Source organism: Nannobrachium achirus, assembly GCF_963921795.1.
Source record: "Nannobrachium achirus genome assembly, chromosome: 3".
NCBI classification, from domain to species: Eukaryota; Metazoa; Chordata; class Actinopteri; order Myctophiformes; family Myctophidae; genus Nannobrachium; species Nannobrachium achirus.
In genome coordinates, this window is record NC_137812.1 from 54,159,918 (window position 1) to 54,184,529 (window position 24,612).

Sequence of the window (24,612 nt, forward strand, 5' to 3'; positions counted from 1 at the left end):
TACGGAACACATCTTTTAATTGTCCAATACGGAACGATTCCGTATTATACGGAACGCGTGGCAACCCTATATACATACATATCGGCCGTTGGGCGTGGAGCAGGCCACAGTCCACACACCCGGTGCCAAAAGGTGATGGATCACACCTGTAGGACGTAACTCTGCCCCCATCATCTCGGCTAATGAACTCATCTAAAGCAAGAATTCTGAATGTACCAAGTACAGTGCTGTACAGTTTCCAAAAGCAAAATAAAGATAGCCTACTGAGTTTGTGTAGTATGCGTTATAATATATTAAAACCACAATGAGTGAGCCCTTGAAAATCACAAATCAATCATTACAATTTAAAAAAAAGAAATGGCAACAGCTGACACAGGTCACTTTGTACATATTTTAATGACATATAAACAGTTTTTACAAGACATTGTGGAAATATTTATTTGATGTCATCAGTGGTGGCCATGGCTCTCGGGGAGATCTGGAACAACTTCACCTGTCTCCAAAATGGTGTCACCCTGACCACAAAGACAGAATAATTAAATGGTTAAACATGTTCCACTCTTATGCCTCATTCACATACAGAAAAGCCAAGCTAATGGTTGGCTTGGTAATTCAATGTAATCTCTATGCGAACCAGCTTTTAAAATTTCCATGCTCGAAAAAAAAAGCATGGAAATTTTAAAAGCTGGTTTGCATAGAGATTACATTGATTTACCAAGCCAACCATTAGCTTGGCTTCTCTCAGTGTGAATGCAGCATTGCACCTTTATTTTTCTATGTCTTCATTTTTGGATGGCTGTTGGTGGCAATGGTTGGTCGGAGAAAATGTTCCTCTTGTACACAAATACCTCTATCTATTGGGAGGATTGTCATGCTACATACTTTACTTCCAGAGGACACTTTTTGGATGTTAATTTGAAAACGTGTATTTTGTCAAAAAGGTTTCATCCTGATAACACCCTGCTTGATTTAAAAAGAAAAGCAAGTAATCCCCTCTTCACCTCGGCATGTACTGTAGCCAGTTTGTCCAAATGTAGGACATGAGGGTGCAGCAAGTCTGTGTTGTTGTTGCTTGGACAGATCTCTGAGAAATTCTATACAATATTTATGTCAGAAAGTACACTGACTAACTCACCCAGCATCTATGTCACCAGCATCATGACAAGGACATATCTTATAAGTTGTAAAGTGCATACATATATTACTTCCTCCCTTTTGCATTGTTTTGATAGTAAGACGGCTGATTTGTGTTGCCTAGAAACAGGCACTGAGTATGTGTTTGTTTAAAAATTACAGTATGAAAATGTACTCTGATCTCTCATGGAAAAGGCAGCAGAGTAGAGAGTTTTATTTTGGATGGGGTTCCGCTGTTTTTAATATGTTGAATCTAGAGTTGCAACACCAATCATTGGCATCCCATGCATTCAAATAGAAAAGCGCTATCTGATTGGATTAAACAACGTTAAACTCACCAACATGCAGCTGTACAAAAACCTTGAATTAGCCTCTATTTGTAAAGTGTTTGTTTGATAAAAATCCACCGTAGACATGTTATGAGCTATTTTCTGTCAAGAAACTCAGTGCAGGGGCACCTACTGGCCTACAGGTCCAGGCGCATACCACTATGCATTGCCACATAGGCATTGATGCCTGACGGCGTTGCCAGTTCGATTCCTGATCAAATAAAGGCATAAAAGCCCAAAAACAAAAGAAAAGAAAAAAAATACAGAAAAAAAAGGAAATTCAGTCAAGTGCAAGTGATTATTAAGAGTTGGAGTTTTGAACCGCTCGTTTTCAATAACGCAATGTCCTGCTGCCTCCCGCATTATGTGCTATTTCGAAACAGGTGATACACAGGAGTCTACACAGGAGATTTCCCACGCACGCTTCCAAACTCCAAACACTTAATAAAAATAATCACATGCACGGAATTCCTTGACAGAAAATAGCTCATAACACGTCTATGGTGGATTTTTATTAAAAAAAACACTTTTTACGCAGCTAGAAAGAGGATAATTCAAGCTTTCCATACAGCTGCAATTTTGTCGAGTTTAACGTTGTTTAATACAATCAGATAGGACTTTTCTGTTTGGATGCCTGGCTGGTCGGTGTTGCAACTCTAGATTCAAAAGTAATAATAATCTAGAGGCGGCTAGCTGTTTGCCCCTTTTTGCCCATTGCCCTGGCCTTCTAAAATGTTTTTGCTCTGCCCTGGTGAACTGCAATTAAAACTCGCCGAGCTCAGTCATGCTCCCTGGCCAATGAGCCCTATTGATTTCATTTTAATAACCTTGTGCCCTTTCATCTAGCTCCACCTGTAGGCCTAAATTTACACTTGTAATGTAATCGGTGGATTTCAAATGGAACTTGCAACATTTAAAGTAAAATCAAATAAATTATGCATCACTACACTATACTTATTTATTTTAAGAAAAACATATTCAAAAATGCTGTACTTACAGGGAAAAGTCTGGGTTTGAGATCCACAATACCATAGGGCCTTTTCTGTAAGAGACAACAGTTCTTTTTAGTTGCAACATACAAAACATAATAAGAAAGAATAAGAAATAACACTAATCTGAGCTCATAAGACTCTATAAGAATCTCTCCATACAACATCCTCTTCTGCAACACACTACATTTATTGACAGTATGCAATATGCACCATATCCATATCTACCTTATAGTAGAGCTATTATTGAGACATGAGACTTGATATAATCTGTTATATTGATTAGTGTAATATATATGATATATCATATGATATGGCTAAACTGTTGTTTTCCTGTTACACTAACATCTTCTGAAGTTATAAGACAGATCTAATGCCTCTATCTGTTCAGTCATCTTATCTACATTACTAATGATTGTTTCTCAAATATTCTGAATGTCAACCATTTATCTTTACTTACAGCAACGTGGTATTTCACGTAGTAGTGAACAACCCATGCAGGTATCAAAAGACGTGTTAATGCGAACACTCCACCTGTGTATGCCTTGTAGGTCTGAAAAGAGAAACCAAAGATGTTATCAGTAGACAAATCAGGAAAATAAGATTAAAGTAACGTTAATAAAAAAGCAATTTCATATCATATCCATATCATATTCAACAATATCATTTAGGCAATTTCTTGATTATTGCACACATTACTTGTCAAATAATGTCATAACCTAATTTAGTTCATTCTTTTATGCCTTTGTGGTATTTGTGACTGTACTGTATATTTGCATACACAGTGAAATGAGGTATCTGCATTTAACCCATCCTAAGTAACAGGAGCAATAGACGCTACAGGGGCAGCGCCTCTGGGAGCAATTAGGGGCTAAGGGCCCTATTATGATCCAGGTCTTATGCCTTATGCCTTAACTTCTTTGCCTTTTTTACCATTTTGTTTTTGTTTTTTAAATATTTCAAATAGCTTATCTGTAAGTTCACAACGTGCAGATGTAGATCAGCATTTGAAGTATTTAAAAATGTTTTTCAAAATAGTGAAAAAAAGGTAAAGAAGTTAAGGCATAAGGCATAAGACCTGGATCATAATAGGGCCCCATGTGTCTTGTCTTGCTCAGGGACACTTCAACAGCTGAGGCCTGGAATTGAACCTGGGACCTCTGGCATCCCAGGCGGGCTCTGTGGCTCTCTAACCAGTCGGCTATGACCATAATTTAGCCTGGAATGTACAGTACAGTGCTTTGACATACTACGTTAACATGGGTAATATGCCAGTTAAGAAGTTACCATACACAACATCGTCCAACATTAAATAAGCGTAGTAGTAACAGTACGTAACACCGACAGTGGGCCCCTGAGACCTCTGAGCACATTTTCTTTAATACTTTTCTTAAATGTTTAATTATTTCTAACAAACGCCTAAAATGTCTATTGCTACAAAACCTGTGTATAGCCTGCTTAAGCCTGTCATTTTGGGCAAAAACCTATGGCATAATCAAGCAAGACGTTGAAGGGTACAATTTAAGTCTGATAATGATGTATGCCTGTTCAAATCATGTATACATTATTATTTCTGACCATTTTTACACAAACATTTATTCTTTATTTATATTTTGGGGGAAATAGCCAATGTATCATTGAGATGCCCACAATGTTTAGGTGCCCACTCTAGTGGTGGGGCAGTAGAATCATAACGTTTCCAAACATCACTAGTCGTCGCATTGCTACCAGAGTATTACAATGTAGCTACACATACAGTACAGTATATACACAGATTATAATTATTATTCAATATTGTGTAGCCTACGTATAGTGGCATATTATTATGTACCACACAGTCACTACTACTCACATAAAGCCTCCACATAGACTTGGGTTGCAGAAAGTTAGCCCAGAATCTCTCGACGGCCCCCGCAGCTTTAGGCTGGATGACGGGCTCCCGAGCGCTCAGCTCCTGGTCCTTCAGCCACTGTCTCCTCAGGTTGATGAGCTGCTCCATGCGGAGCTTCTCGTCCGCCGTGTAGCCCGTCATGATGGCTCGAGATATTGTTGTTTATCTCTCTCACTGTATTATATTCAACCTCAACACCTACAATGACACCATGGAGGACACACTTCCACAAACACAACCACGAAGAAGAGAGCTTAGCGGAAGTGCGAGTGTGACAGCTTTATCTTTGTCTTGACAATAGAGCGACATCTGCTGGACTGAATGACACTCATCACCGACACCGTTGTGGTTTATTACAGTGGTTCCCAAACAGGTTTAGACCATGTTTAGACCAGTGTTTCTCAAACTTTCAAATATCAATGTCTCCCCTGACAATGTACAAATGGTTCCATGTGTACACTGTCAGAGTTACAGACTTGTATGGGTCAATTTAGACCCCCATAAAGGAACCCACAGAGTCCCTGGAATCCACTTTGAGAACCACTGGTTTAGACTGTGGTTCTCAAACTTAAATGTTTTATTTCAAGGACCCCGCATGACTCTGAGAGGGTACAAATGGAACCAAACGGACCCATAAGGGTTACAGTCCTGTATAGTGTCCATAACTTGGAACCCCTCTAACATCTCTGCTGGCCTAGACGGTCTGGACTGTCTGGACCCCACTCTGAGAAAAACTGGTGTATTTATTATCAAAAACATTAACCTGATCTGTGATAGTGGTTAATAATTTATATTTAAATAGCCTCAATATGTCATATTACATAGTCAGTCAAATATCTTGAGATGCCCTACAAACACAGAGGCCACTAAACCCCCATAATAATCTATCTATAAATGCGAGAAGTCTCTGCGTGTCTGTCTGCGTGTATGTAATCCGCGTATCTCGAGAACCGTTCGTCCCACCGGCTTCAGATTCGGCACGCGCGTTCCCCGCCGCGGCACGGAGTGCAGTGCCGGGTCTCGACCCGACCCGACGCGCGGTTTTCCAGAACCGGCGCGAAACGTTCGGAATCTCCTTATGCGGGGTTGATTGTTGACATCAGGCTGTTCCGGAGGAAATCGGCGAAAGCTCTGACTCATTGTGACATCACTTCATAAAAGGCTCTGACATCACGTACGCCACATGAGTCAACAAAAAATCTCTGTGAGTGTGTATGTATGTATGTAATCCGCGTATCTCGAGAACCGTTCGTCCCACGGGCACGCGCGTTCTCCATATATGGGCATAAAATGAATGCCCCCATATATGGGCATAAAATGGATTGCAGACAGACAGATACAGATATCTCCATATATGGACATAAATGGACAGAGGCAAACAGATGGTCAAAGATCTCCATATATGGGCATAAAATGGACGCAGACAGACAGATACAGATATCTCCATATATGGGCATAAATGGACACAGGCAAACAGATGTTCAAAACGGGTCCTATGACAACAGGTATAATGAGGTTTGCATTAAAGGGGGAACCGGCACTGTGTCTGCAACACAGTTGGAGGAGGCACAGACAGATACTCCATATATGGGCATAAAATGGACGCAGATAGACAGATATCTCCATATATGGGCATAAAATGGACCCAGAACTATAACTGCAGTGATCTCCATATATGGACATAAAATGGACGCCGACAGACAGACAGACAGATACAGATATCTCCATATATGGGCATAAATGGACACAGGCAGACAGATGGTCAAAACGGGTCCTATGAAAACAGGTATAATGGGGTTTGCATTAAAGCTGTCAGAGTTACAGACTTGTATGGGTCAATTTAGACCCCCATAAAGGAACCCACAGAGTCCCTGGAATCCACTTTGAGAACCACTGGTTTAGACTGTGGTTCTCAAACTTAAATGTTTTATTTCAAGGACCCCGCATGACTCTGAGAGGGTACAAATGGAACCAAACGGACCCATAAGGGTTACAGTCCTGTATAGTGTCCATAACTTGGAACCCCTCTAACATCTCTGCTGGCCTAGACGGTCTGGACTGTCTGGACCCCACTCTGAGAAAAACTGGTGTATTTATTATCAAAAACATTAACCTGATCTGTGATAGTGGTTAATAATTTATATTTAAATAGCCTCAATATGTCATATTACATAGTCAGTCAAATATCTTGAGATGCCCTACAAACAAAGAGGCCACTAAACCCCCATAATAATAATAATAATTAAATAATAAACACCATAATGTTATGTTGACATAATCTTTACTGTGAACCAGTATCAGGCCAAGCACTGGTTGTATAGTTCTTGTCATCTTGTGTAACTACAATGTAGCAACTGCTGTTGAGCATTATTTGATTGCGACCGAAGTTCGCAGTTTACCATGAGAAACGTCACAGCTTGTCTGCGTGTAGACGTGACGTGGGTCTATCTATGGGCAAACTCATATACCGTAAAAATGTGTCATCATGATGTCATCATGCTCTGATGTCACTGTGATGTCAAGGGAACCATTCTACCAGAATGGGTTTTTCCACTCTGACATCACGCTCTGGCTTCACTGTGATGTCACACTAACAGAATCCCTTTTATGCCCATATGGAGTTCACTGATGTCATCAATATTAATGACGCCCTGTTAGAGAGATCCCTGTGATGCCGGGGGAACAAATACCTTTTATGCCCATATATGGAGATATGGAGATCCCCGAGTTGCCACAGGGGAACAAATCCCTTTTTTGCCCATATATGGAGATCCCTGATGTCCACATCCCTGACAGATGTCCACATCACTGTGGCGCAACCTCACCCTAAGGTGAACCACTCTACCGGAATGGGTTTGCCGCTCTGACATCACGCTCTGGCTTCACTGTGATGTCACAATAACACCAGTAAGACTCCCTAATCGGGAGATAAGCCGTGTGTGTGTGTGTGTGTGTGTGTGTGTGTGTGTGTGTGTGTGTGTGTGTGTGTGTGTGTGTGTGTGTGTGTGTGTGTGTGTGCAATGATTTAGTCATAATGTGCAAAATTATGATTTCACACATTTTTCTTCATTAATATACCGGTAACCTAAATTAATGCCAACTTTACTCCACTAGATGGTGGAATAAACCTGAAATAACCATGCAGAATAATGGTAGGCTACATGTTCTGTTATTTAAAATAACTGTAAAGAAGCAGCCAGATTACAGTGGTGGTATGTAACGAAGTACATTTACTTAAGTATGACTTAAGTAAAACTTTGAGGGATTTGTACTTTTCTTTACTTGAGTATATGGCAATACTTTTACTCCACTACATCTCGGAGCCTGGTGACGCAAGGTTAATAATAACAGATGGGCGTGAGTTCTATTCATGACGGAATTTCCGCCTCCTGTCACATGTGATGTAAGACTAAGCTAAATGCACAGGCTAAATGTCTACTAACGGTCCTTTTTAGTTCTTATGTTTCCAATAGACATTCAGGTAAGATATTCTTCTACTACAACTCTCTGTGTTCTACAGATTCAGTCAGTGCAATGTCTCAGTCTGTAGCACAGCGTACGTACACACTGGCCCATCGTATGTGTCGGGCATTGATTAAAACGGATCATAAGATCACGAATGAAACAACCGTCGTTGGCGAAAAACTATTCAGTGTATTTATAAATGGACGATTTTCGAGAAGTTATCTATCTAGATATCTAACCTAAAAGCAAGACGACATGAGAGGACACCAGATGAACATTGAGCTGTGTACAACACCGTGGTGTTTGTCAAGGTGACATAACATTTGTGTCACACTGGATGTATTAAAAGTTGGTTGAGTTGTTGGTCATATTTACCTACATTTAACTGCATATACTTTATTAATGCTGCTTCCATGGACTGATGTAGTGGTAGCCTACAGTCTTTGTACTGAACACACAACTCCTGTAGCAGCCGTATATGCCATGCCTTATCATCAGTCCAAACTCCAATAACGATTTGGTGTCACAGAGCCTCACACAGATACAAACTGCAAGAAAACAGTGTGTTACAATGTTGTTATGGTAGATGATATTATGTAGACTACTGTAAGCCAATCAGTGGTTGATGAATTTGATGAAGTACTTTAGGACTGCAGCTGTCTATCTTTTGCTATTATTATTTTGATTATCTTTTATTTATTATGTTTTAATATATTTTAAACTGTTTCTCTATTGAAAGTAAACGCTTAAGCTGTATTGTACACTTTGTCACACAACAGGCAACATTTTAGAAAATACCATAGCAGATCTATTTATGAGACAAAATGGAGATCAATTACTAATTGATTATTTTATAAAATGATTGTGTTTTTATGTTCTAGGTTTGATTGAATGTTGTACCCCCCCTAAACCCCTTGGTGTCTCTGTTGTAGGGTATGTGCCAGAGGTTTGGATGGAGTCAGCACTGGACAGCACATTGTGTTGCTTAGAGATAGAAAGATCCATCACCACTCAGCAATCACACCACTGTACACATCGCTGAGAGAAAAATGGTCAAGTATTTCTCTAACAGCACAGACATCAGGAACACATGGGACCATGTTGTCTCTGCTTTCTGGCAGAGATACCCCAACCCGTTCAGGTACACAACTGTTTTCATGTATTTTTAATTTAATAATGACTCACACACATAATATCGTCGCTGTCAGGCGGAAACCTTCCAATGGATCCATCTTTACGTATTGATTGGTTCATTGGTTCAAGTCAAGATTTATGAAACCCATTGACAGAATTCAATGAACCACTTTCTACAAGCTCACAACACATTGTGACACAAGCTTGTAGATCAGCTACTTTTTTTTAGAATCAAATTGTGGTGGCAGAAATGTATAGAGTAACAAATATGTGTATTATGTACTTGTTTTCCTTCCATTCAATCTCATTGAATGGATTGTCAACCAGCTTTCACACTAGTGCACATGCTAATTCAATTCAACAGCTGTCAATCTTAACAGCTGAGTTGTCTCCCCCACGCTTACTCTCTCTTACTCTGTCAGCGAATGTGTACTTCTGTCTATTCGTATGGTACCTTTATCTTTAGGACATATCCTTATAAGACCATGTTAGAATAGCATCTCTGTCAGAATGGACTATAAGTTCTGTATGAGAATGGGGCAGGAGAGGCTTTTGCCCCGAGCAGGTTGACAGGAGAGGCCAGGGGGCCTGCTCCTTCATGATCTGTAATGCTGAGACTCTGCTCAACTTTTTGCCTTTTTAAATAAAACGTTGTCAATCCTTCAAATCCTTCATCCTTGTGGAACATTAATTTTTCCATCATAGCATTAATTTACAAGGTAAAATGTTTAGAAGCGCTTTAAGGTTTCTGCCTGACAGCAACAATGTATTTATATCAGCGCGTGAAAAGCAATAGATCAATGTAGATCTCTGTATATTAATCTTATACATACACACCTATAGTTTTATATGACTTAATAGTTGTGAATAGTTATCTTATTGAACTAAAAGCAATTCCCACAAACCCTTGTCTGTACTGTATTCCAAGACTCTGCTTCATTTATGATAATGAGTTGCTTCATTTATGATAATGAGTTACATTCATAGACTGTGAAAAAGAGATGGACAAAGCTATGCCCATATACTCAACAGATGGTAAATGATGGCCCAACACCACACCACTCCACACCGCCCACTTGTGCCAGGTGTTCCACTACAAGGACCTGGGTAGAGTGGTGTGAAAGTGGTACTTAACGTGGTACTAAAAAGTATCCAATCTAGAGTAGGTCTGAGCTAGGCCAAACAGGGCCAAACACTTCATAATGACTGATCACTCGCTGACATTTTTCATTTAGACCACCAGAATATATACACAATTCTATTGTGTTATAACCATTATTATAATCTATTATAGTGTATTATAGTTATCATAGTAATACATTAATACTTTATAGTGTATTATAATCACAGTTATAATCCATTATAGTGTAATATAATTAGGATAGTTGTAATACACATTTATATTGTATTATAATCACAGTTAAAAGGGTCAATTTGTTTCTTAACGATAGGGGTACTTTTGTGCAATTGAAAATGTAGATATTTTTATGTGGTGCGGTGTGGTGTTGTGTGGTGCTAAAGCTGCAGTCGAAAAGGGGCTTAAGATGACCCAATGGTATTTTCAATTAAATAGGGAAAAAATGATCCAAGGGGGTTGTGTCCTCTAACAGCAGTTACAGTATGTCAGACTTCGGTTCTCTATTAGAGATTGACTAATTTAACCGTGTATGTGCAGCACTCATGTTCTGACGGAGGACGTGGTGTATCGGGAGGTGACCGCCGACCAGCGCCTGCTCTCCAGACGCCTCCTGACAAAGACCAACCGGCTGCCACGCTGGGCTGAGGCCGTGTTCCCCTCCAACATGTCCCGCTGTGTCTACATCGTGGAGGACTCCATCGTGGATCCAGTCAGCAGGAGCATGACCACTTACACCTGGAACCTCAACCACACCACTCTCATGGTGAGCGCTCGGCTTTAGTCAAAAGAAAGCTCACAGGGCCTGGTGTTTAAATGCAATATCTTTTGGTTTGGGGAGAGAGCTGGGGAATGACACGCAGCAAAGGTCGTCGGGAATTGGAATTCTAACCTGTGACACGATGTCAGGCTGGCCTTGCATGGTGCGTGTCTGCGTGGTGGCCCGGACCACCACACCGGCGGCCCGGGCCAAATGCAATGGTTTTAGATTTATTTTTATTTTTATAAAACTATATATGGAGCAGTCATTCTACATTTTTCTCACTCTTACTAGCCACGGTTACTTAGGCCATTGAATGACTCACGTGATGGGAGCGTGCATACATTTATCCTGATTCACTTCCTAAACGTTATTACCAGCAGATGGCGCACGTACTGCGTTCGGTGTACCTGTGCATCTGTGTTGTCGTCATTCAGTGGGAAAACCCTTGAAAAAACAGAGTGACGTCAGTATATGGGTACCAGGGGTCACCGTATATGGGTAATTGGCCCTTTAGGGCGAGGTCGCTTGTCGCCCTGAGGCGTTTTATAGATAGTGACGTATCACTAGTTGCATGATGTATCACTCCTCTGTAACACCCCCTGCTTTTCTCCCACGTCTGTTTGACTGTATATCTCTCATTCCTGCAGTCAGTGGAAGAGCGCTGTGTATTCCAGCAGTCAGAGGATCAGCCCTCCTCCACCCATCTCCAACGAGAAGCTTGGATCTCCTCCAGTGTCTATGGCCTCTCCAGACCCATCCAGGTACACTGAAACAGTAGCTCTAATGATATACTGTAAGGATTGAAAAGAACCCTCTCGTCTTTGGATCACTTAAAGCTGCGCAATGTAACCTCCCTGTTGTACCCTGTATTTGAATCCGGGTCTCATGCACAAGTGCTCAATGTTTTAACCACTGAGCTAATAGAGTCTGCCTGCTTGCTTACGGCTAGCTCAGTGGTCTTGTGGTTAGAGTGTTCACCATGAGACTGTGAGGTCAGGGTTCGAACACCGGTCGGGTCATACCAAAGACTCTGAAAAATGGAAACCTCCTGATTGGCACTCAGCATCAAGGGTTGGATCGGGGGTAAGTCCCTGCAACATACTAGAGTCATGTCCAGGGGGTGGACTTGTACATTAACTTTAGAAAAATAGCAGATATACAAGCTCACAGCGCGGCACCGAGTGCCGCGCTGCGAGCTTGTAGATCTGCTATTTTTGAAAAATCGTGAAAATGTGTGCAAGTCTTTGAATATCTTTAACCCGATCTATGACCCGACTTCTAAATCCTTCCCCTAAATCATGTTGTTCTCAAACATTTTTCATGTCAAGGACCCTCAAAATTACAGGTATTTGGCCACGGACCCCCATCTCAAAATATGTTGTTCCAGGGACCACCCAGAAGCAAATATTTGAGTTACAAATGTTCGCTTTGAAAATACATATATTCAAAGATTTGCAAAATAAAATCATGATTTTTCAAAAATAGCAGATCTACAAGCTCGCAGCGCGGCACTCGGTGCCGCGCTGTGAGCTTGTATATCTGCTATTTTTCACTGGTTAAAGCAGTCAAGCAGTCCTGCCCTGTATGGGCCTCATGGCTCGGCAAGGCGTGCTTGCTTACTAGGAGAAATGTTATGTTGTGTCAAAGGGTCAATACAGACATCTTATTTAAATGTCTCAGTAGAACAGCAGGGACACCAAACATGTTTGAAAGTGAAATATCCCTTTAAGAAAATTACGTAATACAGCTTTAAGGACAGAGATCCAAATCTCATTAGGGTCTAAATGTCTGCCTTTGGTCTCAGGAAACTGACCCACACTGCAGGAGCAAGAACTTGATGTCTGCAAGTTATAATGTTTGAATGCCTTATTGTGCACACACCGTCTTCTATTTAGCCCCATGCAGTCTGCATGCCTATAGGAATTTTAGAAACAGCCGGCAGCAGCTGTAGTGAACCATCTCTGTGTGATCGCTAGTTACCTATCTAGTTACCTTTATTTAACTATTACTTTATTTAACACTGGGGAAATTAAGTGAAGGTGATTATTGTCTATAGGGGACATAATATGCTCTCCTACATGCATTTGACCTGAACCTACAAGGACATCTATCTGTGTCTCTGTCTCATTCTACAGCACCCACGAATGCTTAAAACTGATTCACAGCCAAATCGTCATAGATCGCCATTTTACAGGGGGCTGAGCCAGCCAGATCACCAAACGTCGCCTTTTTGATCATTTTCTGATTTTTTGGGTATTTTTTTTTGACATTTTTAGAGCTATAACTGACCATTCTAGGTTCATATAAGCTTATAAGCAATGATTTTGCGATGGAAATGACGTCATCGCCGGAAACAGGAAATGTAGCGTATCTCAGACGTAAACAACCATATTTTTTTACATTGGAAGCCATTACAGCAGCTCCGCTAAATCTCAGCATCAATACGTCGGATTTTGATCCGGTTTGAAGTGTCTGTGCGTCTATTGCGTGCCCCAGGCCATAGTCGCTAAGTTTTTTTAGACCATCAAGCGCGCGTATGGCGTGCACGGGTCCCACGCTCTTCCATGCTAACGCTAATGTTAAGTGGATGGCCAGGCTGCTAACATGGGGCCTTCTAGGAATCGCCAGAGACCTTAATCGTTGGTGACATCTAGTGTACATTATATAGACTACAGCCTACTATAATTTCATGCTTTTTTGGGCGATCTACTGTGACTCTGAAAAATTAATAATATTCCTGGCAGCACAAGCATATTGTAAAATGGCTGAGAATGAGTTAAGTAAGGGCAGGTGGGGGAAGAGTCATTTTTGGGTGCATTCTTTATACAAGGTGTTTTCCAAAGGAGCACACTTAAGAACCCTTTAAGAATCTGGAATTAGGGTATACATCATCATGTATCCTGATTTCTACAGCAGAATTCTAGCTGTTATCCCAATTTCTTCTAATCCTTTTTTCCTGTAAAAGGAGACCAGCGCTTTCATTATATTACGTTCCTGAAATCAGCGTGGAGAATAACTGAGATACTCAAGCATATTATGCAAAGATTGCAAACACACTGGATGTTCCTTAAACATACAACATCTTAATACGCTTATTTTGTTTACAGTACACCCAAAAGGTTTCATCTGAGCTCATTCAGATGCTCTGCTTATTTATAGTTGTATGACATGGACTTATTTCTGGCAGACCCAGAAACATGTATGAATAGAGCTTTAGACGGAAATGCAACCCTCTGCTCTCCAGTGTTTCCAAAGTTCAACTGAGGATTTGTATATTTGTTTTTCCAAAACCAGGTCGTTCTAAATAGAGGCAGGTCCTGAGTGGTCAGCATCTCACAAAGCACACTTTTGAGCTGTTGCCTGGAAAATCAATTCAAAGAATGTAGTAGTGGGTGGTGGACAGAATGCTCTCTGGCAAACGCAGATCAACTCCAGCGATCAAAAAAACCCACAGCAGGTTCTTACTTATGCCAGAGTATAAAAGTAAAGCACCTCCATATACACTTGTAGGGCTGTCACGATATGACGATTAATTGTCACTCAAATAATTGCGATTAACGATTTAATTGTGTTTTTGTCGTTGATAATTACATTTCTCTTCGGCTTTTAGGCTTTGAAGTTGCACATGGCAGATATGACACATAACCTAAATATGCAAAGAAATTTCTGACATATTTGACAACTTTCTACTTAAAATATAACATTGGTAGTGGAAATAGCCAATCTACAAGCTCACAACGCGTCGCGATGCGACGCGTTGTGAGCTTGTAGATCTGCTATTTCCACTATTTCTGAAAATGTTTGTAAATGTATGAACATTTTTCAACATTCACGATTATGACGATTATGCTTAGGTGGTTCGGGCATCTAGTACGGATGCCCCCCGAGCGCCTTCCTAGGAAGGTCCTCGATGCACGTCCCACTGGGAGGAGACCCGTGGCAGACCTAAGACCAGATGGAAGGATTATATCTCCAGACTGGCCTGGGAACGCCTTGGTATACTCCCAGAGGGAGTGAAGGAAGTTGCGCAGGATAAGGAAATCTGGAAGTCTCAGTTGGAGCTGTTACCCCCGCGACCCGATTCCGGATAAGCGGTTGAAGATGGATGGATGGATGGATGACAAAATATTAGCGATTATGTCAAATAATTGCGATTAGACGATTATGTAATAATTGTGACAGCCCTATACACTTGTATACACATTACACACACTCCTTGTGACCTATATTATACTGTAAGAAGCTTTCATAGGAGGTCTGCATGCTGAAAAGTATTTCCAAGACTCCAGTGTGATTGGTACGGTTAGGGCTTTCACAATTATTACATAATCGTCTAATCGCAATTATTTGACATAATCGTGATTATTTTTCATAATTGTCATAATGGTTTCCATGTTGAAAAATGTTCATGTATTTTTTTAAAGTAAAAGAATTGTGGAAATAGCAGATCTACAAGCTCACAACGCGTCGCATCGCGTGAGCTTGTAGATCGGCTATTTCCACTATCAATGTTCTTTTTTGTCAAATATGTCAGTAATTTCTTTGTATATTTAGGTTAAGTGTCATATCTACCATGTGCAACTTAAAATCCTAAAAGCCAAACAGAAATGTAATTGTCAACGACAAAAACACAATTAAATCGTTAATCGCAATTATTTGAGAGAAAATTAATCGTCATGTAAAATGTCATAATCGTGACAGCCCTAGGTACGGTAGGTCAAGCACTAGCATGCACAGGAGAGAGATTGGATGCCTGCGTGCACAAAACGCCAAAATAAAGAACGGGAAGATTTGAGGGGAAAGAGGAAATGGAGACAGGCCTATTATATGTCAAGTCTATTATTATTAGTTGTTGTGGAACATGCCAGAGTTGACTGAAATGCCTCTAGGGAGAAGGAAGAAAGAACCATGTAAGCAAAGCATACTGTGTGCTTTTTGTTCTACTTGATGCGGAGCCACTTTAAACTAAAGGGGAATTTCACCAAGAAAATAAAAGTGTGTTTAAGTATACGTATCCTTAGAATAAAATGTGAATAAAAGCCGTCTTGAGCTAATTAATTTATCTTGAAAGCATTAAAATATCACAGTTTTGAATTTATCCTCAGTAGAAGAGCAGGGAGACCAAACATGTTTGAAAGTGAAATATCCCTTTAAGAAAATTACGTAATACAGCTTTAAGTGACACTTATTCCATGCGGTGGCGAGGGGTCACCGCTGCTGGGAACCACCATCTAAAACGTTTTAAAGTGACTTAAGGCTTTTTAGAAATTAAATCTGAAGGCATTTCTAGTAAATACCCAAACCTCAGGCTATAGGCCAAGGAGAATTAGTTACACTAAAACAGTGGTTCTCAACCTGTAGGTCGGGACCCCCAGGGGGGTCCCCAAATTATTTTGGGGGGTCCCCAGATGATTACCTTAAAGTGCAACATTGTTTTCTCACTCAACAGTAAACAAACCAGCATAAAGTTTAAGTGGGTGAAGGGTATCTGCACATTTTTAAAGTGACAATTTAAGGACTTTTTAATACATCAATTTAAACATTTAAACAAATTAAACATTTCCCAAATTTTCAAATATTAGAGGCAGAAATTGTGAAAATAGCCGATCTATATGCACAGTAGAACCGTGTTATACAAAATGTAATGCCTCAACTCTTAGTGCTCGTCAGGGTGGGGGTCCCCAGTTCAAATAGGATTATTTTTGGGGTCGCGGCCTGTAAAGGTTGAGAACCACTGCACCAAAACACAATGGACTTATATTATAGATTAATATAATTTTCAAAGTAACTCTTCTTTCCTGTCCCACCAGGAGTTTGGACTGGCCCGCTTCAAGAGCAACCAGACGAAGGCCATGAAAGGGCTGGAGTATGCACTGTCCAACTTACACGGTATGTAAACTGCACCCGCATCAGCAGGACAAGAGAGAGGGAAAGTACTGTTGGGAGAGAAAAGGGGAAACGGTCACAGGTTATTTTTAACCGTGGCCAAGCAGGGGAACGATAAAAACTCACGGAAAGAGAGGTTGCTTTTTTAGGCCCGGGACATAGCTTTGCGTCATATTTTCCGTCCGTTTATTTCCCTTGTTTATTTTTTTATTTTATTTATTTTTTTTAATTTATAATCAAAAGTTTCGCCAGACATGGTGCCCGTGGGGCGAGTCGAAGCCTCTCAACGCTCCTCAGGACTGATTGCAATGAACGGGGGAAATCAGAGCAGAAAATGTGAAATGGCATACACACACACCTAGCCAATCACCACTCAACATCAAGCCCCCCCCCCCCCCCCCCCCGCTATACAAACAAAATGTCTCCTCCATAATGCATGGTTATTAATCAGGCTATGATTGCATCGCTCTCTGCCTGTATCTCTGCTTCCTAGCAGTAGCGTGCAGCAGCAGCAGCAGTGATTCAAGAAGGCTTGAGTTAGGCTGTTTTGTTTCTAAGAGATGGCCTCGTGTGTCGTGTAAAGACGTTCCACTTACTTCAGACAAAGAACCTGGTGGGTTTTAATCATGTGAAGAGCCGTTGTGCTTCCCTCGTCATGTGCTTCAGAATGTCCTGGGGAAGGCGGAGAGTCTAGTCTAGACCAAAGTGATGATCTGACGTGGTTTCTAGATGGCTTGCTTGCTTACTGTTCATTACAATTGATAAAAGTATGCACTGAAACAACCTTTACTTTTGGCACAGTTTAGCATATCACAATAGGCCTACATATTACATATGCATACTGTATACCAGTGGTCTTCAACAGGGGGTCCGGGAGTCCTCGGAGTTACTGCAGGGGGGGGTTGCTAAATCCTTGTGTGATAGGATAATTATTTTAAATGAACAACTTGAACCCTCTCATCCCTATACTCTTGAGGAGAACTTTAGCCAAAAATAGACGATCTACAAGCTCTCAACGGCTCACAGCATCAGGCGTCGAGAGCTTGTAGATCAGCTATTTTTGGCAAATAGGTTTGGTGTCAAGGTAAAAAAGAGCAGACCAAGTACAGAGCGAAAGGTCAAGTTTTACTAAGTATCGTTGATTTGAGATTTTGGTTAAGTGTCAAACAAGTTTATGAATCTATTTATGAAATCGATGAGAACCTCCATCACACGTTCATACAATATGTAGAGGGGGTCCCTGCTTCATCTCCCTCTCAGCTAAGGGGTCCTTGGTCTGAAAACGTTGAAGACCCCTGCTGTATACATTCGGCAGTCAACCGCAATTCATTCTGCCTGTCTGTTGCTGCGCTGGCAGGGCTGGGCCTGAGACTCACAGTGGTGGTGAGTATCTTAGTAGGTACAGTACATACATGCCATCCTTACCACAGTGTCTATATGATGGCATGCATGTCTGGTACAGTACCCCATGTAGCAACGGTAGTGCTCTCAACTCTGTAGAACCCTCCCCAGTTTTGTGCTAATTTAGTACTTCTCCGTGGATGGCGATGGCATTTTAAGCTTTGAAAATCATAATTCATTCATTTGTGATGACTTGTGCAGAACAGAATGTATCAGAGTATCACTTTTATTTGCAACAGAGGTTATATTGACCACTCTATAAGTAAATCGAAAGCGTGTTTTATAGAATTTTTATTCATCCAGAACAAATGCTACTTAAAGCTTATACCAAAGACACAAAACGGCACCACTAGAAGTGAGGAGTTCTAACCATCCATATTTGAAGTCGAGCCCTTGCACAATGCCAGAGTTATGCCCGGGACAGTCACACGCACGCATGCACGCACGCACACACACACACCCTCACCAGTGGACATGAAATACCTACGATTAATCTTGCAGCACACCACCCTTCCACACATCACCTGAGAATTGACTTGTCAGCTGATTGTCCGTACGTACCACTATACTTCAGGGAGTTTGCCGTCATCTGGCTAGAAAGGTTTTGGAGCAAGGCTGATGCAAAACAATGAAATCACTTCATACAAATATTCAACCGTGCTATAGAGACAGCTGGCAGGTGATAAGTGAGTAGACCACCACCGCCACTGTTGTAATCCACATCTAAAGGCTTTGATTCAAAATGACTTTGTTGTGGTGCCTTGTAGAGTCGAACGGTGTACATTCGGGCGTGTTTGTTTTCCTCCACGCAATATACGTACTGTATACACCGCATGTGTGTGCAATCGCAATTCCTTTCGTCTGGTTCATGCTTGTAGATGCTCGCTCACTCCCTCTGATCTCCTTCCCGTCTGCATCTCCAGCAGAGAGACGAGGAGGAAGGAGAACGTACCCCATAGGAGGGGAGAGGGAGGTCATGAGGAGCTCAAAGAGGCTATAGTGAAGAGTTGTGTTGTTTTGTGTCCAGACTCCCCTCTCTCATCCCTGTTTCAGAGGGGGCCGCACTCTGTGTGTGTGTGTGTGTGTGTGTGTGTGTGTGTGTGTGTGTGTGTGTGTGTGTGTGTGTGTGTGTGTGTGTGTGTGTGTGTGTGTGTGTGTGTGTGTGTGTGTGTGTGTGTGTGTGTGTGTGTGTGTGTGTGTGTGTGTGTGTGTGTGTGTGTGTGTGTGCTCGTAAGCGTGTGCGCGCGCAAGCTTGTGCGCGTGCTTCAGGGAGCCTGGGAACACTTCAGAGCCCTGTGTAGTCTGACGGTCCGAGGGTTCAGATCTTTGTCTCCATTTCTTCCTCTTTCTGTTTCTCTGTGTGTGTCTTTTCATGTCTACCTTTCTGTCTGTCTTTTCTGTGTCACTCAGGGCACCGGCGCCTAACTCTGTCCCCACTAGGGGGAGCACAAATCCAGGATTTTTTTTTTTTTTTTTTGCGCCGCAAAGCGGCGCCGCGAAAAATCGGATATTTGCGGTTCTAAAGTCGGCCCTGCGGTCCGCGGGGCACCCAACAAGCCAACACACAATGTGCGCACAACACAACCACACTGACTACAAGTCCACAACCATGACCAAAGATCTGCAACCAGCAGCTACCAATATTTACAAGCAAGCAAGCATCTCATCGCACGCACGCACTCACTCACTCACTCACACACACACACACACACACACACACACACACACACACACACACACACACACACACACACACACACACACACACACACGGAGGAGGAGAGAAGAGGCTCCACAGTGAACAGTTAGTTAAATAAAGCCATGTCTTACCTTGAGAAAATGACAAGAAAATATCCAATTTTATATTGAGGTGCCCAGAAGAAAGTTCCTTGGAGGCACACAACACAACGTGCCATGTCATCCAGCTTCTTTGAACAGCGTCAAAAAGTTTAGTTCACGTATGGTAAATGTAAAAGCTATCCACATGTCCTATGGATGTCTGTAGTTAACCCCAGGTAGCATATTCCACTGTGAAACAACTGTTTCATTCTGTTATTTAGATAAAGCCATGCATGCCATGTTTGTTGTTGTGCAGCGCTCTGTCAGCCGAGGTTCAGACAGTCACTGATTGGTTGAGAAACCAGTTGTTACCTTTTCCACTGTTTGTAGCAATAACTTGGCTCGTGTCATGTGGTAACTTATTCAAATAGTCCATACAACTTCTGTGTAGATAACGATGATTTATTACTTCCAGGGCCAGGCAGGAACATACAGCATAAACGTCATGTTTTCACTATTAATCCACTTGTATTAACTTAACTTCTCACTAATATATTCTCCCCAGCATTACACCCGCACATTCACTTCCGCGCTGGTCCCAAAACACAGCGTCAACGTCATCCCGTACTGCTCCTAAGCCCGCCCCCTTAAAGGCACAGGCTTGGCATATAACACAGTAGACCTATACCTCCCGCCCCCCATTCGCTGTGATTGGTTTAGAACTTAGAAGCCATGCTATGGGTGCTTCAAAGGGTCAAACAAGGCGAATTTCTGACGTTCTTCTTCTTAATCACATTTTGTGATTATATGATCGTGAATAAATAAAAGCAGGGAGGGGGAGCCGGGCTCCCCCGACTGGCAAATAGGGGGAGCCATTGCTCCCCTTGGCTCTATTGAATAGGCGCCAGTGACTCAGGGTTCACGTCGAGGCAGAGTTAGAAAATGCTCAGAAGGACAGCATGGAAGAGAGAGAAAGAGAGATTAGACACAGAAAGAAGACAGGATATGAAAACTGGTTGTAAAGTGGAATCTTGGTTTCTAATATCCTGATTTGAACCAAGATAAATATGTCCTAGGACACTACCTCTGTCTGTTTCCCTGAACCCATCCTTTGCCTTAGCTTGCTTGCTTGCACACAAGGTCCAAATCAACTGCTGAAATTTCATTTTATAAAGTGGGCGTATACCAGAAAAGATGTTTAGTAACCCTCTAAATACCTAGAAAGTTGTAGAAAACATAACAAAACCATGAAAATAATTCCTTTGGACTCAAGTCTCTGTCTTGGGAATCAAGCTTAAAATCTTCTATCCGGTGGAGAAGCGTGTTTCCTAGTTCTTTTTGGGAGAGTTGTTGTTTATTATTATTATATATATTTTTTCCCCCCTTCTTTCTTTCAAATATTTTACTTTTATTGAGAGGTATAATCTCTAGAGGTATTTTAAATTGTTTAAATTGATTATCAACATTCTTTTAATAGATTAAATCGGGTAGATAGATAGATACCTTTATTATCCCAAGGGGGAAAGTCAGTCGCCCAGAGGCAGAACAGCAGTATAAGGATATTTACAAAGTTACAGAGAAGTATGAAATTAAGAATAAAGAAGAACAGAGTACAGTAAAGAGCAAGTTACATCAAAGAAAGGGAACAAAGAATTTGTGTCAGACACAATACTACAATACTCAATACTACTAACACAACCTAATAGTGCAGAGCCAAACTAAAAAAAGTCAGTGCAAAAAACAAACTAAAAAAGAAGAAAGGTAGTTCGATTAACGCTTGCACCAATGCACCCTAGTTTTGTTGTCTTGCCTGTCTCTCTCTATCTCTTGTCACTCTTTATGCCTCCTGTCTTTTTTCTCCACCCATGTCTCTCCATCATGCTCTCTCTCTCTCTCTCTCTCTCTCTCTCTCTCTCGTCTAGACCATTCTGTCTGCCCCCCGCCATCTCTCTCTCTCTCTGTGTGTCTCTCATACTACAGCAGAATGCAGCTCTTTGTTGTTGTTGTTGTGTGGAGACAGTGGTTAAAGTATTGTTCTCACACACTCAGGGTGGATGGTTCATTGTGTGGTCTCACAAATGCACGCACGCACGCACGCACATATCAGTGTGCAATTACAAAACTGCTAGACACTCTGGATCCAGCACTGTGCGTGTGCGTGTCTGTGCCACCATACCTGTGGCTTTTTTCCCACGACTCTGGCCAGGAAGCCGTGGGTATACAATGTCAAGTTCAGGACACTCACCATGGACAAACTGCAATGGTGCCTTTGCAAGTTGTTAGGCACACAAGTCAGCGTTGTTATGCATAATGCTGAATGGCCACGCAACCGTGCGGTGGCCTTCAATCTATTTGCTTGTTTTTACCACAATACTGTAATATCTCCACCCAGCAAGAGTGCCACACAGCAATATGACTACTAATTTAAACTCAGTATTTTATCTCATTAACACATGACATAACTTAAAAACATTGGCTGCATGGTGTATTGTTCTGCTAATATTCTTTTCCCCCACAGTCATACGTACATTTGGAATTGTAGGCCTGAAGTTTTGCATGGTTCCATACTTTCTTTTTGAACACTCACTATTGCATTTCCTTGTTGTTTATTTCCTTGTTCTCTCATAGTCCATCTCTAACTAGATATGTCACTAATTTAGTGCCCTCCTCCTCTCCTCCTTTCTGTTCACCCCCCTCCCCACCTTGCTCTGTGGAACTAGGAGAGGCGCCCCAGCGGTTGCTCAGGGACACAGTGAAGGACGCATCGGGGAAGGCCAAGGAAGCAGCACTGGCTGCAACAGAGAAGGCCAAGACACTGAGACTCGCTACGGCAGCCGCCGCCCCACAGAAACCCCAGCAGTATGTCTGACAGGAGCCCTGCCGTGTGCACCAAAGGACTATAGACCTTTTTCCAGAGCGCTGCCGTGTAGCTGCCTTGTCGGCACACAGCCGCACACACACATAGCCGCACATGCCGCTTGACACCGCAGTTATGGTTGCCACTCGGAGAAATATGTCTATATGCCATGTTTATACACGTATAGGCATAACCTACAGTAAACTCAATGACTGTTGTTGCTGGACTTGGCATGACTGGAGCCTGTTGTTGCTGGACTTTGCATGATTGGAGCCTGTTGTTGCTGGACTTGGTTGGCATGACTGGAGCTGTGCTGGAATCAGGCAGGATGGGGCTGTCTCATCTGCATTGCAGGTCTTCTCAACCAGCCTCTTGAGTTTGTCTTACTTCCCATTCTCTCTCTCTCTCTCTAAGCTGTCATTAAGTCTCAGGTACTGAACCGTTTTGTGCCACCTGCTGCCTCTTGCTGTTCAGGCCTTTCACCAGCAACACTCTGACACTTTTATATGTGGTTAATTTATTCTAATGCGAATGTGAATCCTAATACTCTTAGGCCTGCAGTGCGGAAAAGGAGCGGTATACTTTACCTCATATTGTCCTAATTTGTGATAATCCAAATATTCAAATGAATTATTTATTTGTGCTAGGCTAGTTCAGAGCATCAACAATCAAACAAAACAGTGAGTGCACAAAAGAAAGGAATTCCCACAGAATATCAGCCAACCTTCTGCATTCAGACTTTCCCGTCCAATGCAATTGCCTTAACTGCCATGAACAATTAACCATTGTTACAGCATATCACTGAGTGAAAATCCACGTATCATTAGTTCATTTGTTTTACAAAAAATGTTTCAAAAACTAACATGAACCAAATGTATAACTTGTTTTTAAAATTTTAAATGTCCTTTGAACCAAAAAAGAAAGAAGAAGAAAAGAAATATTGTTGCTATGCGAAAGTTTTATTGTTTTTTTTCTGTTAACTAGTTTCTTTTTGGTGTTGCCGTCTTATGAGTAGTTTTAGTTGGGTAAACTAAAAGTATCGGTTATAATTACAGAATCACTGCACGAAAATAAAGGTGGATTTAATCCTCAAAGCGCCCGCAAATGCGCACACGGGCCACGGTGTAGCGCTGTGTTGTCCTACTTGTGTTTGACGATACACGACTGTTTCATAAATCAGTTTTGAGATGATCTCTGCAGTCGGATCTGCACATTGATTAATGTGGATATATGTTTAATTTCATACAATTACTGCGGCTTGTTCGTCATGTGTACACAACGCCCCTTTCAAAATAACCAATCTTAAACCTATCTTTATATTCCTGCAGTGATTCTGTAAATACAGCCTATATTTTTATAAGAAAAACTAAACAATATGACCACAACACCAGAAAAAGAAAGAAAAAACAATACAGCTGTTGCACAACTAGTAACCTCTCCCTACTTCTGGGACACGGTAGTCGTGTTAGATGAAAAAATAAGACTGCTCATTAACATTAGCTTTTCAATTCCTTTCCATTTGTGATTCAGTGAACTACACTAAGTTAGAAATTGGAAAATGTGTAATTATCAACTACTATTAGTTATCAACTATTTTTGAAAAAGGAATGATATACAGATTGATTAAGTTTATTGTTAGAATTTGTTCATCTGTTTTCTTGTATGTAGATTTTTTATTCATACTGTAGATGTAATGAAATATTACATTCCCTTCTAGGCTGAAGTTAATAGTTTTGAGACTTGTATACTATGAAATCTGGTGCGCTGTTAAATTATGCTCTTTGATAAAAGAATGTGATTCATATGGACTGGGCCTCTTGTGACTTTGTAATTCCACGACATTACTGAT

General features: G+C 41.4%; 2 protein-coding genes across 3 annotated transcripts; one reads left to right on the forward strand and one right to left on the reverse strand.

Moving 5' to 3' along the window:
- Positions 1–377: 377 nt before the first annotated feature.
- On the reverse strand, positions 378–4,571 carry ndufb6 (NADH:ubiquinone oxidoreductase subunit B). Its single transcript, XM_080721613.1, has 4 exons — positions 4,305–4,571; positions 2,913–3,005; positions 2,461–2,505; positions 378–515 (listed from the first exon to the last, which is right to left on the reverse strand). Exons 1-4 carry the CDS (start codon positions 4,482–4,484, stop codon positions 450–452), a joined length of 384 nt encoding a protein of 127 aa, XP_080577739.1. The 5' UTR covers positions 4,485–4,571; the 3' UTR covers positions 378–449.
- A 3,175-nt stretch (positions 4,572–7,746) lies between these two features.
- Positions 7,747–24,571, forward strand: LOC308281108 (PRELI domain-containing protein 1, mitochondrial-like). 2 transcript variants are annotated; one of them, XM_080721198.1, is made up of 6 exons: positions 7,747–7,824; positions 8,741–8,949; positions 10,618–10,843; positions 11,488–11,601; positions 16,651–16,729; positions 22,627–24,571. In XM_080721198.1, the coding sequence occupies exons 2-6, from the start codon at positions 8,858–8,860 to the stop codon at positions 22,773–22,775; spliced, it is 660 nt and encodes a 219-aa protein (XP_080577324.1). In that variant the 5' UTR covers positions 7,747–7,824; positions 8,741–8,857; the 3' UTR covers positions 22,776–24,571. The 2 variants fall into 2 exon arrangements, with proteins under 2 accessions (XP_080577324.1, XP_080577325.1); XM_080721199.1 differs by lacking the exon at positions 7,747–7,824 and adding an exon at positions 8,078–8,119.
- The last annotated feature ends 41 nt before the right edge of the window (positions 24,572–24,612 follow it).

Excerpts from the sequence above, each read along its gene's own strand:
- ndufb6 (XM_080721613.1), bottom strand. The coding sequence starts at position 4,484 with ATGACGGGCTACACGGCGGACGAGAAGCTCCGCATGGAGCAGCTCATC. Across the intron at positions 3,006-4,304 it reads AGTCTATGTGGAGGCTTTAT|ACCTACAAGGCATACACAGG; the intron begins GTGAGTAGTAGT and ends TTCTCTTTTCAG. Across the intron at positions 516-2,460 it reads TCAAACCCAGACTTTTCCCT|GGTGACACCATTTTGGAGAC; the intron begins GTAAGTACAGCA and ends CTTTGTGGTCAG.
- LOC308281108 (XM_080721198.1), top strand. The coding sequence starts at position 8,858 with ATGGTCAAGTATTTCTCTAACAGCACAGACATCAGGAACACATGGGAC. Across the intron at positions 8,950-10,617 it reads AGATACCCCAACCCGTTCAG|CACTCATGTTCTGACGGAGG; the intron begins GTACACAACTGT and ends GTGTATGTGCAG. Across the intron at positions 10,844-11,487 it reads TCAACCACACCACTCTCATG|TCAGTGGAAGAGCGCTGTGT; the intron begins GTGAGCGCTCGG and ends TCATTCCTGCAG.